We start from the raw sequence: 12,964 nt of genomic DNA on the forward strand, positions 1-12,964 counted from the left end.
GAGGGATGATTCAAGAAGGACGATGAGTGTCAAACTGATCGGCAACATGCTGCTGTTAAAGTAAATGTAAGTCGCCTTTATTAATCTGTTAAATGCCTGTTGAGTTGACTGTATAAAATTCTGCCTTGTGCATCTACAGTCCACATACAATCCACCTCCTGCTGTTTTTCTCCAGGGTTTACCTTTTCTGGCTCCTTCTCAGTGCTCCTCAGAGCTTTGATGCCCAGAACAACCGAGCTGATGGTGACAGAACTCCAGGACCGACAGGACGATCAGCACTGATTGACGCTCCTCAGAAGCATCTGATGGGACAAAAACACTTTTTCTTGTTTGAAGATCATTTTTCTAAAAGTCAGAATGAAACAACACTGAAAGAAGCACTGACAGGATAGTTTTAAGTTGTTTTTTTTCTTTTTTATTAAAGAGCTTGCAATGAGTGTCACCATTTGTTTTAAGTCAAAAAATCAAAGTCAGCTTTGTCAATTCTGCAGCATGTACAGGACAAAGAATTGAAATGGTGGTTCTCTCAAACCTTGTGTGATGAAATACGAAAATATAAACCAATAAACAAGTACTATTACTAAGTAAATAGACAAGGCAAATTACAGTCAGTGCAATATATGTTTATGGTTATAGTGCATAAAAGGAGACTGAGTTAGCTTATGGTCTGTTTAGTGGCTGTATGCTTGTTCCTGAAGGTGTCAACCTGAGGGTATAAAAAGTTCAGTCTGCTGGTCCTGGTCTGCAGACTCTGCAATCTTCTTCCTGATGGCAGCAGGCTACAGAAGCTGTGTGACGGGGGGGTGGGCTCTCTCACGATGCAGAGGGGTCTTACGGGTGAGACGAGGAGGAGGGAGAGGAGAGAGGCACCAACAATCTGCTCAGCTGCTTTCACAATGCGTTGGAGGGTCTTCCTGCAGGATGTGGAGCATGCACTGTATCACACTGTGATGCCGCTGGTCAGGATGCTTCTGAGGGTCTCTGTAGAAGGTGCACATAATGGGGCCAGGGCTCTAGCTTTCCTCAATCTGTGGAGGAAGTATAGGTGCTGGTAGACTTTCTTTGCCAGTGATGTGGTGTTGATGGTCCAGACACATCTTCCTCCAGACATATTGGTCACTGATTTGGCCAAATAACTCCAACTTTGTCTCATCAGACCACAGGATGGTTGACCAAAAGCTGGACTCTTGCATCAGATGACCTCTAGGAAAGGCAAGGTGAAGATGTTTCTTACTGAGCAACGGTGTCTCCTGAGGCCTGCATCCATGGAAACCTCCTCTGTGCAAGACTCGCTTGATGGTGGAGTCTGACACATTCACCACCCCGAAATATACCTCAAGTCACCTCTCACACGACACACTTTCCCTCCTCAAGTGATAGAAAGGCTAAAATTAAATCACATAAGAAGCTGGTGTGCTTTGACAACCAGAAAAGCATGCTGGAAATGCAATTTTATCGTTAAATCTGCTGTGTGACAGTGGAGTCCAACGATTTGGACTTAATTATCCCATAAAAACACCAGTCACAGCTAAACATTCTGGCTTGTTTTATCATTATATCTCTCATTTATTTAAGCATACAAGGAATAAAGACAAGTAATTGTAGTTCTCAGATGAGGTTGAACATTGAGCTTTGAGGACCTCTAGTGGGTTGCGGGGCCCTTTGCATAATTTGCTTAGAGCAAGAAATGGTTCTGTTGAATATGGGAATGTGTTTTGTTTGTAGCTGTACTGGATTAATGATGGAGTGGAAACCATGCAGGGTGTACCCTGCTTCCTGACTGACACGTGGGATAATAACACTAATGAGCTCAGCTGATGAGCTCCCGCTTAAACACTTTTTTTTTTTAACAAATATTTTTCCTTTGCATTTTTTAAAAGAAAAAAAAAAAAAAAAGCAAAACAACATTTATACAGCAGAATGAAAAATCTCCGGTCTGTGCAGGAGAAAACAGTGGGCAGTGAAACTTTCTAACGATACACCCAGCTGTGTACAGCATCCTGGTAAGACTGCAAAACAGGGTAGAACAGAAGCTTTATGTGTCAGCCACTAGTTCTATGGCCCATGTAACCTCTGCATCTTCGTTAACAAATGCTCTGCCGGAAACAGGTTTTGCTTCAACAGCCCAATTAAATTAAAAGATGCAGCAGCACAAGCACGACACGGAGGTCCGCCATTGTTATTGTTGTACTTTTCGCAGGTTAAGCAGGGTCTGAGTGCACAAGTGCAAGACGACATGAAATATTTCATTACTGCCAAAAGATTCTACTTCCAGTTTACAAAATAAAAGCGATATTTCTAAAATTTCGACAGAGTGCAACTGTGATTTGTAGGTGTTTCCACTGATTGGTGTTTGATCTTGTCCCGCGAGACTCCACTTTGAGGATGTAGATGTCTAATTTGTAAAACTCTGCATTTCGCCATTTGCTATCAAAGATGGCAGTTATACATTTTATAATTATTTTAAAAAGAGTTCCGTCTCCTGCGTTGACTCATACTGCACCATCTTTACTTGAACTGGTCACGCGTCCCCTACATCATGTCCGGGGATGTGTAAATGCAAAAAAACCAAAGTGTTTTCATTACACTTTAACAATATATATATATGGACACGTCGGAAAAACCAGTTCATGAGCTTAAAAACTTTTTAGCGATTTGATAGGTTTTTAGAAATTTTGGTGTTTCCATCACCAGTTTCTTACTGTGATTTTTCATTACATTGACAGGACTTAACTCTCATTGTGATAAAATTTCACCCTGGAGGCCGTTGTCAAATCTTTGCGGTTTTATCCACCCAAAACTCTGTTATCGTGTAAACAAGAGGCCAGAATGCAACAAAACTTTTGCGTTTTACCGTCTCAGCATTGTGGTGTAAACGGGCCTCAGAGAGAACGAGCCTTTACTGTTGCTACCCATAAATTGCAGAATAACCTGCAACTCCTTCTTAGAAAGGCCTCCTACCTCTGATTTCAAATCTCTTTTTACAACCCACCTTTTCTACGTGGCCTTTGACACCACGTTGACTTAATTTCCCGTTATTTTACTCTTATGTTTATGTCTCATTGTTTGCTTCATGCCATGTGTTCATTTCTGATGTCTTTTAATGTCATTTTGTACAAGACTTTTGTCCCCTGTGGTTTTAAAGTGCTAACAATTAAAGTTGGATTGGACTGCATTTTCTCAGAATTAAATCCTTTTATTTCATCAAGAATGGGGTTTTCTGTATCAAACATGAGAAATTTATAGAGTTATGACCACCTGTCAACATGGCTGGTAAGCAAATATTTCTGGATTATTTTACTCAACAGGAACAATCCAGAATAAATAAAGTTCCCATATGTTTTACCCCTTTTCTTTGACATGTTGCAGGCAACATTTAGCATAAAATATATATGGAAAATAAATATGTAACAAATAGTTTAAATACTTTTATTTTTTTGGCTTAGTATTGTAAAACATACAAAATCCACTGATCGCATGCAAATTCAAAAACCCTCTAACCACAAGTTGTGACTTTAGGCACAATGTTAAATAGAAAAAAAGTGACTACAAACTTTTAAAAAAAAGAAAAGCTATGAAAATGAACATTCAGTTTGCAGCAATTTATGATAAAAATAGCAGTTGACAGTTTAACAGGATTTTTCTAAATGAAGCCTTAGAAAATAAAATTGGAGATAAACTTGAGAAATTCCCCCATTATACAGCACAGGGATTATTCAGAAGAAATGATTATGTCATGGTAACTGAAAAAAAAAAAAGATGTTTATATGGCAATTTTGGTGGAAACTTCCTCCATCAGTGGTTTGTAGAGTTCTGGATCTTCGGAACTCTAAAAGAGAAAAATCAGTGGGATAATCATGAAAATGTCTTCACACCCTCAGAACTGATGTTTGTCCCTTTTTAACCCTCTGCTTAAATTCTAACCACATTTCTTATGTTATATTGTCTGAATATAAACACTAATCTGACTAGCACACATTGTCTCTTTTGAAAATCAGTAAACAAACTGGTGTACCAAGTGTTTTTACTAAGATGATGAAAAATATACTCAACTTGGTCATTTCCTTTGAAGTTTTAATATTAGGAAAAAAAGTTAAATCCATCTTATTTACAGTTGTTTCCTTTAAAACATTTCTAGATAATTTTTTTTTCATTATTTTTATTTAAAATCTTCCAGGTAATGTTAAAATTATTGGCTACTTTTGAGAATCTACCATATGAGGCATATTTTATTTTAAAAGATTTCAGCTTTTAGTATTTATTAGTCCCACAGACGGTAGGTTAAACCTGTTTAAGTCTAAAATCTCGCTTATTTTTAAGCTTTATTCGTATAAAGCTCAAAATCTAAAGCAACAAATAAAAAGTAGGATTTAAAAGCCAAAGAAAAAAAATTTTTAAGACAAAACTTAACAGGAGGTTTGAGGCCAGCTGGATTTTCAAGTCGTTACTTAACAAGCCAAAAGAGGAAGGATGGAGCATCTTGTGGGTTTGAAACCTACATTTGTTCAGTCAGCAGCACAGAAACTGTGTTGAAACTTTTTTCTCACTTCCTGGTTGATTCTGACTGAAACTTTATGTTAAAACAATAAATTTAATTCTTTTTACAATGCAACAATTACCATCATAACTACCATTTTACTGGTTACCATAGATACATGTAAACAACATGTTAGGATGAAACTTAGCCTCTTCCTAGTTGGCTTTAAGCTGGATCATTGCTCGGTTAACATTTAAAAGATTAAAAAGGATCCTGGTTAGAGCTCAAAATGATTAATTTTCTCTTCATGGATGACGTTTTTACTCTTTACATGCTCTTACTCTCATGTCCACTGGAGGTAAACAGCTCTGTATCGTCTATAAATATTTACCATTATTAGGGACACGTACATTTTTTGGCTAAATGAACATCTCTGTGGCAAAAAATCTGGAATAAGTTGTAAAAATGAATTAAAATTATTAAATCTTGGCTTTGATTTGTTAATCTGCACGAGTGAGAAACTAAAACCAAAAATAAAACCACAGATTTTTTTTTAATAAAAAAAAAATGTTTATCCCAGTTTCAAAGTTTGGCTCACAGACACCATTAAGTCCTTTGATTTTAGTTAGTTAACCCGTTGATACCAGATGGGGACACAAGAGATAAATATGAATTATTTATACTAGAGCTGGGCAATATGAACTTATTTTCTATTTCGATATGCACAATATACAATATATATTTCTGTATTTTGTTTGTCATGTAACCAAAGAGACAGTTCTGATTTACAGTCTTGAGTGCTAAAGGCTCTTTTATTATGAACAGCTGACTGGGATTAAAGTAGCTGTATAGTAACGCAACACTAGAATTTACCAGAATTTTAGTTTCTCTTATAATACGGCACCTTGTAGGAATAAACATCCACATCATCAGTGCAGTGAAACCCAGACAGCTCAAAGCGTTTCTGCAGCAGCTGGCAGAGGAACATGCAGCAGAGTGTATGGAGGGAAAACAGGCTGAAATATTCTTGCCGAACCGAAGTCATATCAACCACGTGCTGCTGTCTGCACGTTGAAAGAAGGTAAGAATATTTATACTGTATCTACACTTTTACTATGAAGCTAAAACTACTATTTAGAAGTCCCAGCCAGCGTGGATCAGGTCTCTTCTCCTGCAGAAGGCTTTGCCTCACATGCTGCAGGTTTAGGTTTTTTTTTTTCCCCCAGCTTTGCTTTTCGCTGCAGCCTACTTCTAGACTTCATAGAATAAAACGTCTCGTTGCAAGGAGGAGAATGGCGGTCATCCAACAGTTTGTGTTCTTTTTTCTGGTGCTTCGTAACCCCATTTTAAATAGAGATTTAATCAACAAAAAGAAAATATGTTGCTCTAAACAAGGAGCCATTCCTGCACTGTTTTTATGCCAGGTCACACGTGAAGTAATCCATCTTTATTTTTCAACCAATCAACGGATTGCATTCTGTCAAACTCAACCCTTTTTGGGTCGGGTTGGTTAGATTGGTACCCTAATATCTGACCCAACAAAGCAGGATAGGCCGGGTCAGATGTTAGGGTACCCTTCCCAGTTTTCGCATGTGGCAAAACAGAAAAAAGCGTCCCGATCCGCTCCACCACAACCCACACCCGTTGGTGGAAACGCGGCTGTAGATCTGAGGGGGATGCGTTTCTTCCAGGAAAGTGTTAATAGCGATAATTTAGTTTACTGAAAATGGTTAAACTAAATAAATGTTCGTAAAGCTTGACGAGCCAGCCATATTCAGAGTTACAAGTATGACCCTGAATGTCCCCAGTAGGGGGTGGCCGACATAATTTACTCGATGTATCCCGCTAAGTTTTACATGTGATATGTATAAAATATCTCTTACAGCACGGCATGCATACGTGATGTTTGATACGTGATGATAATGTGGAATTCAACTTGTCCATTAGGATATACATGATGATGAACACCGAAAACATTGTACTATTATTTAGAAGCCATATCGCCCAGCCCTAGCTGCTGGTAATCGTTACCCATAACATGTAGCTGGACTGATGGTTGAGTAAGCAGTTACAAATCTGACATCTTTTTGAGTGAAATCTTGTTGTTCAAACATGATGAATAATTAAAAACACTGGATCTTTTCAGTCAACATCTACTATGTAAATTGTCCAGACTACCTTGTTTGGTTTCTCCTCGGTTCTCTTCAGAGCTTTGATGCCCAAAACAGCCGAGCTGATGGTGACACAGAACTCCAGGGCTGACAAGACGATCAGCACAGCGTTGATGCTCCTCAGGAGCATCTGGTGGGACAAAATAACACAGTTATATTTAACTCTTCAGAACTGAAAGTATAAAATCTAACTTTATATACCTTTGGAATGACCTTTTCCACACTTACCAAAAGCAGCTCTCTAACCTCCAAGCATTTCTCCTTCATGTGGATCTCCTCTGGAGATGGAGTTGCACGGTGGCGGTTGTAGCTGTAGTCGTAGTCATAATTGTTACACATGCCCCACCAGTAGATGGTTGCTAAATTCACGCTGTAGAGCACAATGCCTGCAATGGCAAAGGCAACTCCAGCCAGGTTGAGAATCACATTGAAGATTACCTAAAACACAGAACTTGTCAATTTGTGTGTAAAGAAAACATCAAACACAATAAATAAACACTTTACACACTTAATTGAAACTGTCTTGTGAAAACAATGATAGCTGGTGTTCATTTAAAGGGACTCTTAAACCAACAAGAAATCCTTGTGAGACAGGATTAGGCCTTCAAAAGTGTTCCAAATAGGCAATCTTTCCCTTTTTTAATTTTGAACAAAAACAAGAAAAATAGGTGACAAAGACTAAATGTATTTCACTAAAGCATAAGGATAAAGTTGATTTACTCACCAGACATGGACTTGAAAACCTTTCAGACAAAATGCACGTGATGCCAAACACAATGAACTGGAGAGAAGAAAAATAATTAGTTTACTTTCTTTAACACAAACACTAAAAGTTGTCTGTGCTTTTTAAAAAGATAAGAACCAATGTGTAAAAAGTTGAGATGGGATTAAGGAGACCAAGTGGACCAAGAAACACTTTTTAACCCCTGGGCTGTCAGAACACTTAGCAACTACACATCATGATTGGTTCCAGGACATGAATTACACCGAGGTTTTCAGAGAGCCCCCCTTCCCCCAAACACTTAGTAATCATGTGTTGCACCAGGGAGACATCCAAGACCTGCAAGATAGTGTGTCTTGAGGACCAGGATTGGGAATCACTGCTCCAAGGAAACTGGTCCAGATATTCATGCCCCTGCATAAGGACTTCCAATAGCAGCTCCACAAGATGGCCAACAAACAAAACAGCTGCTGGATTTGTTTAAAGCTCCTTGTGGTTGTCTTGTAGGTGGCAGTGGAGATTTAGTGTGTTTTTCATGGTGGTTGGCTCAAGTATCCAGCATGTCTTGCAGAGTTTTATTTTATGTCTCATTTCTCTTCTAACTAATATGGTTCCCGATGTGCTGATTTTTTTTTTAGTCACAAGTTCTTTTGCATCCACATTTTCTTCTGATCTCTCATTACCTTCCACCACCACACCACTCGCCCCATGTGTTGCTGCAGATGTTAGCATCTACATGGAGCAGACTCAGTTTGATTTGCCACTGAATGCACAGCAGCGTATGGAACAGCATCACATTCATGCCTTAAAATATGCAAATAAGGATGACTGATCCCAGTTTAAGCAGTTGATGAAATATGTATATCACACGTTACTATGATGATGCTCAGTGTTGCTCTCCATGTCCTAGTTTTAACATCACTGGTTGTGTTAATGAACACAGCTCAACCACAGTTTTATCTGAATTTGTTAGCAGAATGTGTAACTACATTCCTACACGTTGCTTTGACATCACCAGCTGGAGTTTGAAGATATCTTTTTAAACAAGGTGTATAAATGGTGTTTTCTAAACCAGATTTATCCTGGTCAGGGTTGCAGGGCTGCTGACGCCTTCCCTGCTGATTATCGTTAATCAAATATCAGCTTACTTACCAGTGCTCCCAACCAAAAGGGAAAACCGGTTACATCCATTTCCCATGAAGAACCAACACGACTTAGACGGAGGATGACACCGAGGCCGATGTTGAGTAAGCCAACTATAATCTGGATAGTCTGAAAGAAAAAGCATGAAATGAAGAACATCTGAAAACCGTTATACTGGACAACCTGCATTCACTCCTATATATTTTTTTAAAAGTTGGTAATCAGATCTGAATAAAACAAGGATTTTGAAAGCACTGAAGGTTGCAACTCACCCCGAGTACCGAGAGAGACGTCCTCTGGACCGTCCTCAGGTGCTGAGACACAGAGCAGCACACTGGACTGTAGCAAAGGGTCTTCAAAATCTGAAACAGAGGAGGCCAACGGCTTTGGGGGTCAGAGGTCACCGTGAAGACGGTCACCCCATCAGTCCTGCTCATAGTCACAGACATCCTGCCTTCTCCTGGAAGCTGAAACAGAAGAGACAGAACCTACGTTTTAAACCTGCTTTTTCTGTGGATGAAAAGGACCAATGGTTTAGATGAGATGAAAAACTACTGTGAAAAACAAGTAATGTTTATGAATGAAAGCTCCCAACAGGGTAAACTTCTATTATAATGATATATGACCTCTGTGGTCCATCAAATTCAACATTTTGATCAATTTTAATTCAGTCTCACCAGAAAATCTCTAATAAGTCTGTTACAATCCAGCCTTATAAAATCAAAGGATGCCACACTGTTTTGTAGGCCAAAGAAGACAGAAAAGACAATCCATGATAAGTTTGAGTTTAAGCTATAACAAAGGATATTTTCCAACTATAATCAAATTATTTTACTTAACTATTTGCGAGTTTCAAACTCAATGTTTTGTATGAAAGTCTGGACTAACGTCTCACCATCCATGTCTTCCTCTTCATAATCAAATATAATAAATTTGATTTAAAAGGGAAAGTATTGTAGGACTGGGCCTTTTTTAAAAACATTGAATTAACATTTATATTAAATTAGAAAAAAAAAAAACTGATGAAAATAAATAAACGTGGGAACGAAACTCCAAAACTTTCACATCACCAGTATTTACTGTATATTCATACAGTCATAGCACCATTCATCAATCCTCGTTCAGTTCTTTGAATGATTCAGCATGAATTCGAATATGACTGGGCACATTGACACGCTGGAACTGATTCTCTGTTTTCTGACAGCCAAGATACAACTGTACTAATCGTGCAATCCAGTTGTCCTCGGAACTCATCTACAAAAATTCCTCAAAGTGATCTCAATTTTCAGAGAGGCGACCTCGTAAGTTTCAGAAGACCTCAAGATGACGGATTTAAAGATGGCTGCGCCCAGAATCACTGAATATCAGTTATATCCATTTTGGTCAGTTTGATGGCCATATGATGCAGTACGGTGCTTATCTACCGTGACCCTTAAACAATGCAGTGAGCTTCTCTCAGACGTATGACGCCTTCAGATTGCCTGCCAGAGTAATGTAAAATATATAAATATATATATAAACTTTCAAAAGATTTAAGCCTTTTAAATCACCAACATCTTAAGACTAATGCTTACATGGTCCACAATCCCCCCCCTACCAATTATATTAAATGCAAATAAATCTAATGTTTAAGGGTTGAATTCACAGCAACACAAACAAAGACAGACCAGAGAATATTATGTACCATCATTAGTTGATGTTTCCTGATTGGATGACTGCAGTTAACAAGCTTAATATCAGCTAATATAGTTATCCAGCCTTAATTTGAATATTTTATGTAGTCATATAAATGCCATTTAGTCCTCAAAGGGTTTTTATGTGGATGTGATAACCCACAAGTTAATACCAATGTTAATGTCAAAGTCACTGCATAATGATACCAAAGCTGCACCTTTGTCAGGAAAGCGCAGCGATTGTAAAATAGTTGAAAAATGATTAAACTGGAACATTTTGCTGTGTGGAGCAACATAGGTCACATTTATATTCTATAGCCAGATCAGGATGTGGTTTCAAACCATTACTCATGCCTCAAACACAAAGAAAAAACAAACCTGTTAATATTTAAGTTAAACACTGTTGCACACCCTAAACAACAGTGTCGTCAACCAGAACTTCTTGTTTTGCTGTAATGAGAACCAGAACATCCGCTTAAGGAACATCTGTACAAAATGGCTCTTTGCCACGTTTTTTTTTATTTTATTTTTTGCACTTCAAACTATATAAAGTATATAATTTTTTTAGTTCTAGATAATATATAAAAGATATAATTTATATAAGATATAAAACAAAGTTTGATAAACACTTATCAAACCGAAACCAAGTTATTTATGCATAAAGCAGCTGCAAAAAAAAAAAAAAAAAAAAAAAAAAAAAAAAGATCATAAAATGGCTCTTAGTCACTACAGGAAGCAGTGAGAAGCCGACACAGCTCCATATTTTTACTATAACATGTGGCTTTTCAGACAGAGGTCTTTTTATTGTTTTAAATGTCCCAAACAAACACTGAGCTTACATGTTCATCTGTTTCTGATGATGTTAAGCAGCTCCTGTTCACATTTGCCTTTATGGTTGCACTTCTCATGCAACAAAGATGTAAAATAAATTTGCCTTAAAAACGACTTACCTGCTAAATCAGAAGAAAAATATCAAAAAAATCAAAACCACCAAGAAAAACTTGACTATAGGTTGTTGCGCAGTTCCTCACTGGGAAATTTTGAAGGCGATGGAGTGCTGCCAAACTCTTCCCAGAAGTACCTCCTCTCTGTGGGAGGATGTAAATAAAATTAACCCTTTACTGAGACAGAGCTCCACACAAAGAAGTTAGAGCATACTACCTGCTGCATGACCTGAGCCACAATTTTAGAGGTTATGGATCACTTTAAAGACAGGAGAATCTGTAGAACTGTGGGGATATTTTATTTGCTTTGGGTTTAACTGTAATCATTAGTAAGTGGTGTGCTTAACACTTTGTTTTGTATTTATAAAAACTTGCATAGAGGGTAGTTTCCACATGCCCACACTGACTCACGTGTGTACACACTCTTTACATGTTTAAAACACTCAGAACACAAGATGAGTCAGATGAGGATAGTAGAGGCAGAGTAGACCGGGTCTCTTTCAGGGTGAAGCCTGATGACAAGGAGCTGAGGAGCTTGGACAAGCTCCATTAAGGGAGGATTCAAGTCTAAACATGGCTACTCTGCAACCTTTTAGGCAATCAGCTCTATTTAGTATCAAATGTCTTTTTTATATAGTTAGTATCCATTGTTTCAACTGCATCAATTTTCTGGGAGTACAGAAAAACAGCAACACTGACTGCAAAACCAAGAAGAAAAGTCTGATTTTTAATCTTAACATGAATAGCTAAACATCAGAGAAGTAGTTTGTCTTCTTTTCCTTAGAACAGACTTTTTACATGACTTCATCTGACGAGTTAGGTGTGTGTTTTTCTCAAACTGCGGTGCATCTTTTTCTTTTAGCAGTAAATTAAACATTTAAAATTAAATTATGAACTTTGAAGTCCTAGAATGTCATTCGTAAAATGAATAAAGTCATGACTAAAAGGGAAAAAACTGAAAGTGGCATGTAGAATTACAGTTACAGTCAGACGGGAGTTTTAGTAAACTGTCAGCATCAGCATCAAAGTGTCACCTAATTAAAACCTGTATTTGTTCTCTCCACCAGTTGATAAAGGGCAAATATTGTCTCCACCAATATGTTTTATTAGGACTGTCAAAATAGACACATGAGATTAATCTAGCCAATGTTTCATATCAAAAGTTGGACTTGTCCTCTGTTCAGATTCAGCTCGTTTATGACGGCTCAGATGGGATTAATCACGTGATGGTTCTGCTGTTGAAATCATTAAACATCTGGAAGTCTATGAAGGATGTGCATTTGTTGTTTCCAGAAAACACTGAAAAGTGAAAGAATCTCAGACTTTAAAGTAAAACTAACTTACTTTTTTTTAGTGATTGTTTCTCCACAACATAATGACACTTTAAGTACCAGTAATGTTTTTTTTTATCTATTTTCCTGTCAGATTGGAAACTATGAACTTTTTTTTCTTTTTTTTTTTTTTTTTTTTAAATAATGTTCCATTTAGTTTACATTTCATTTAACATCTACATCCCATAGAAGAAAGTCTGTCTTCTTTTTGCAAAAGTTATGTTTTCATTTTAAAACCTAAAAATAGAAATAAAAATGGGGGTTTAAAATGACAAATTTCCTATAGTAGAGATAAAAAATTATAAGTTGTCTTTTTTCAAAAGGTAACATTTGCAGCTCAAACGAGTTTTATTTAGCTGGGTTGATGGAAAAACATGGCTCTTTTGACTGTAAAGGTTGCAGACCCCCGGCCTGTACAGACAAAATATTTGCAGCGCATTAAAATTCTAAATATAAAAGCTGATTTACAGTTTTTAGTTATACCATAAACACTTGACATGGACA

At 37.4% G+C, this 12,964-nt stretch overlaps 1 protein-coding gene and 1 long non-coding RNA gene across 3 annotated transcripts; one reads left to right on the forward strand and one right to left on the reverse strand.

Moving 5' to 3' along the window:
- Window positions 1–3,415: 3,415 nt before the first annotated feature.
- On the reverse strand, window positions 3,416–11,273 carry LOC121641306 (membrane-spanning 4-domains subfamily A member 8-like). Of its 2 annotated transcripts, none has more exons than XM_041987378.1 (7): window positions 11,136–11,273; window positions 8,785–8,979; window positions 8,522–8,641; window positions 7,373–7,429; window positions 6,877–7,086; window positions 6,656–6,778; window positions 3,416–3,829 (listed from the first exon to the last, which is right to left on the reverse strand). In XM_041987378.1, the coding sequence occupies exons 2-7, from the start codon at window positions 8,959–8,961 to the stop codon at window positions 3,764–3,766; spliced, it is 753 nt and encodes a 250-aa protein (XP_041843312.1). In that variant the 5' UTR covers window positions 8,962–8,979; window positions 11,136–11,273; the 3' UTR covers window positions 3,416–3,763. The 2 variants fall into 2 exon arrangements, with proteins under 2 accessions (XP_041843312.1, XP_041843313.1); XM_041987379.1 differs by having other exon boundaries at window positions 8,785–8,972; window positions 11,136–11,224.
- Window positions 4,100–4,376, forward strand: LOC121641315. The gene is made up of 2 exons (XR_006010690.1): window positions 4,100–4,182; window positions 4,321–4,376. It is a non-coding gene; the product is annotated as an uncharacterized LOC121641315 (long non-coding RNA).
- Window positions 11,274–12,964: the final 1,691 nt, after the last annotated feature.

The sequence above is a fragment of the Melanotaenia boesemani genome, chromosome 6 (assembly GCF_017639745.1).
Source record: "Melanotaenia boesemani isolate fMelBoe1 chromosome 6, fMelBoe1.pri, whole genome shotgun sequence".
Classification (NCBI taxonomy): domain Eukaryota; kingdom Metazoa; phylum Chordata; class Actinopteri; order Atheriniformes; family Melanotaeniidae; genus Melanotaenia; species Melanotaenia boesemani.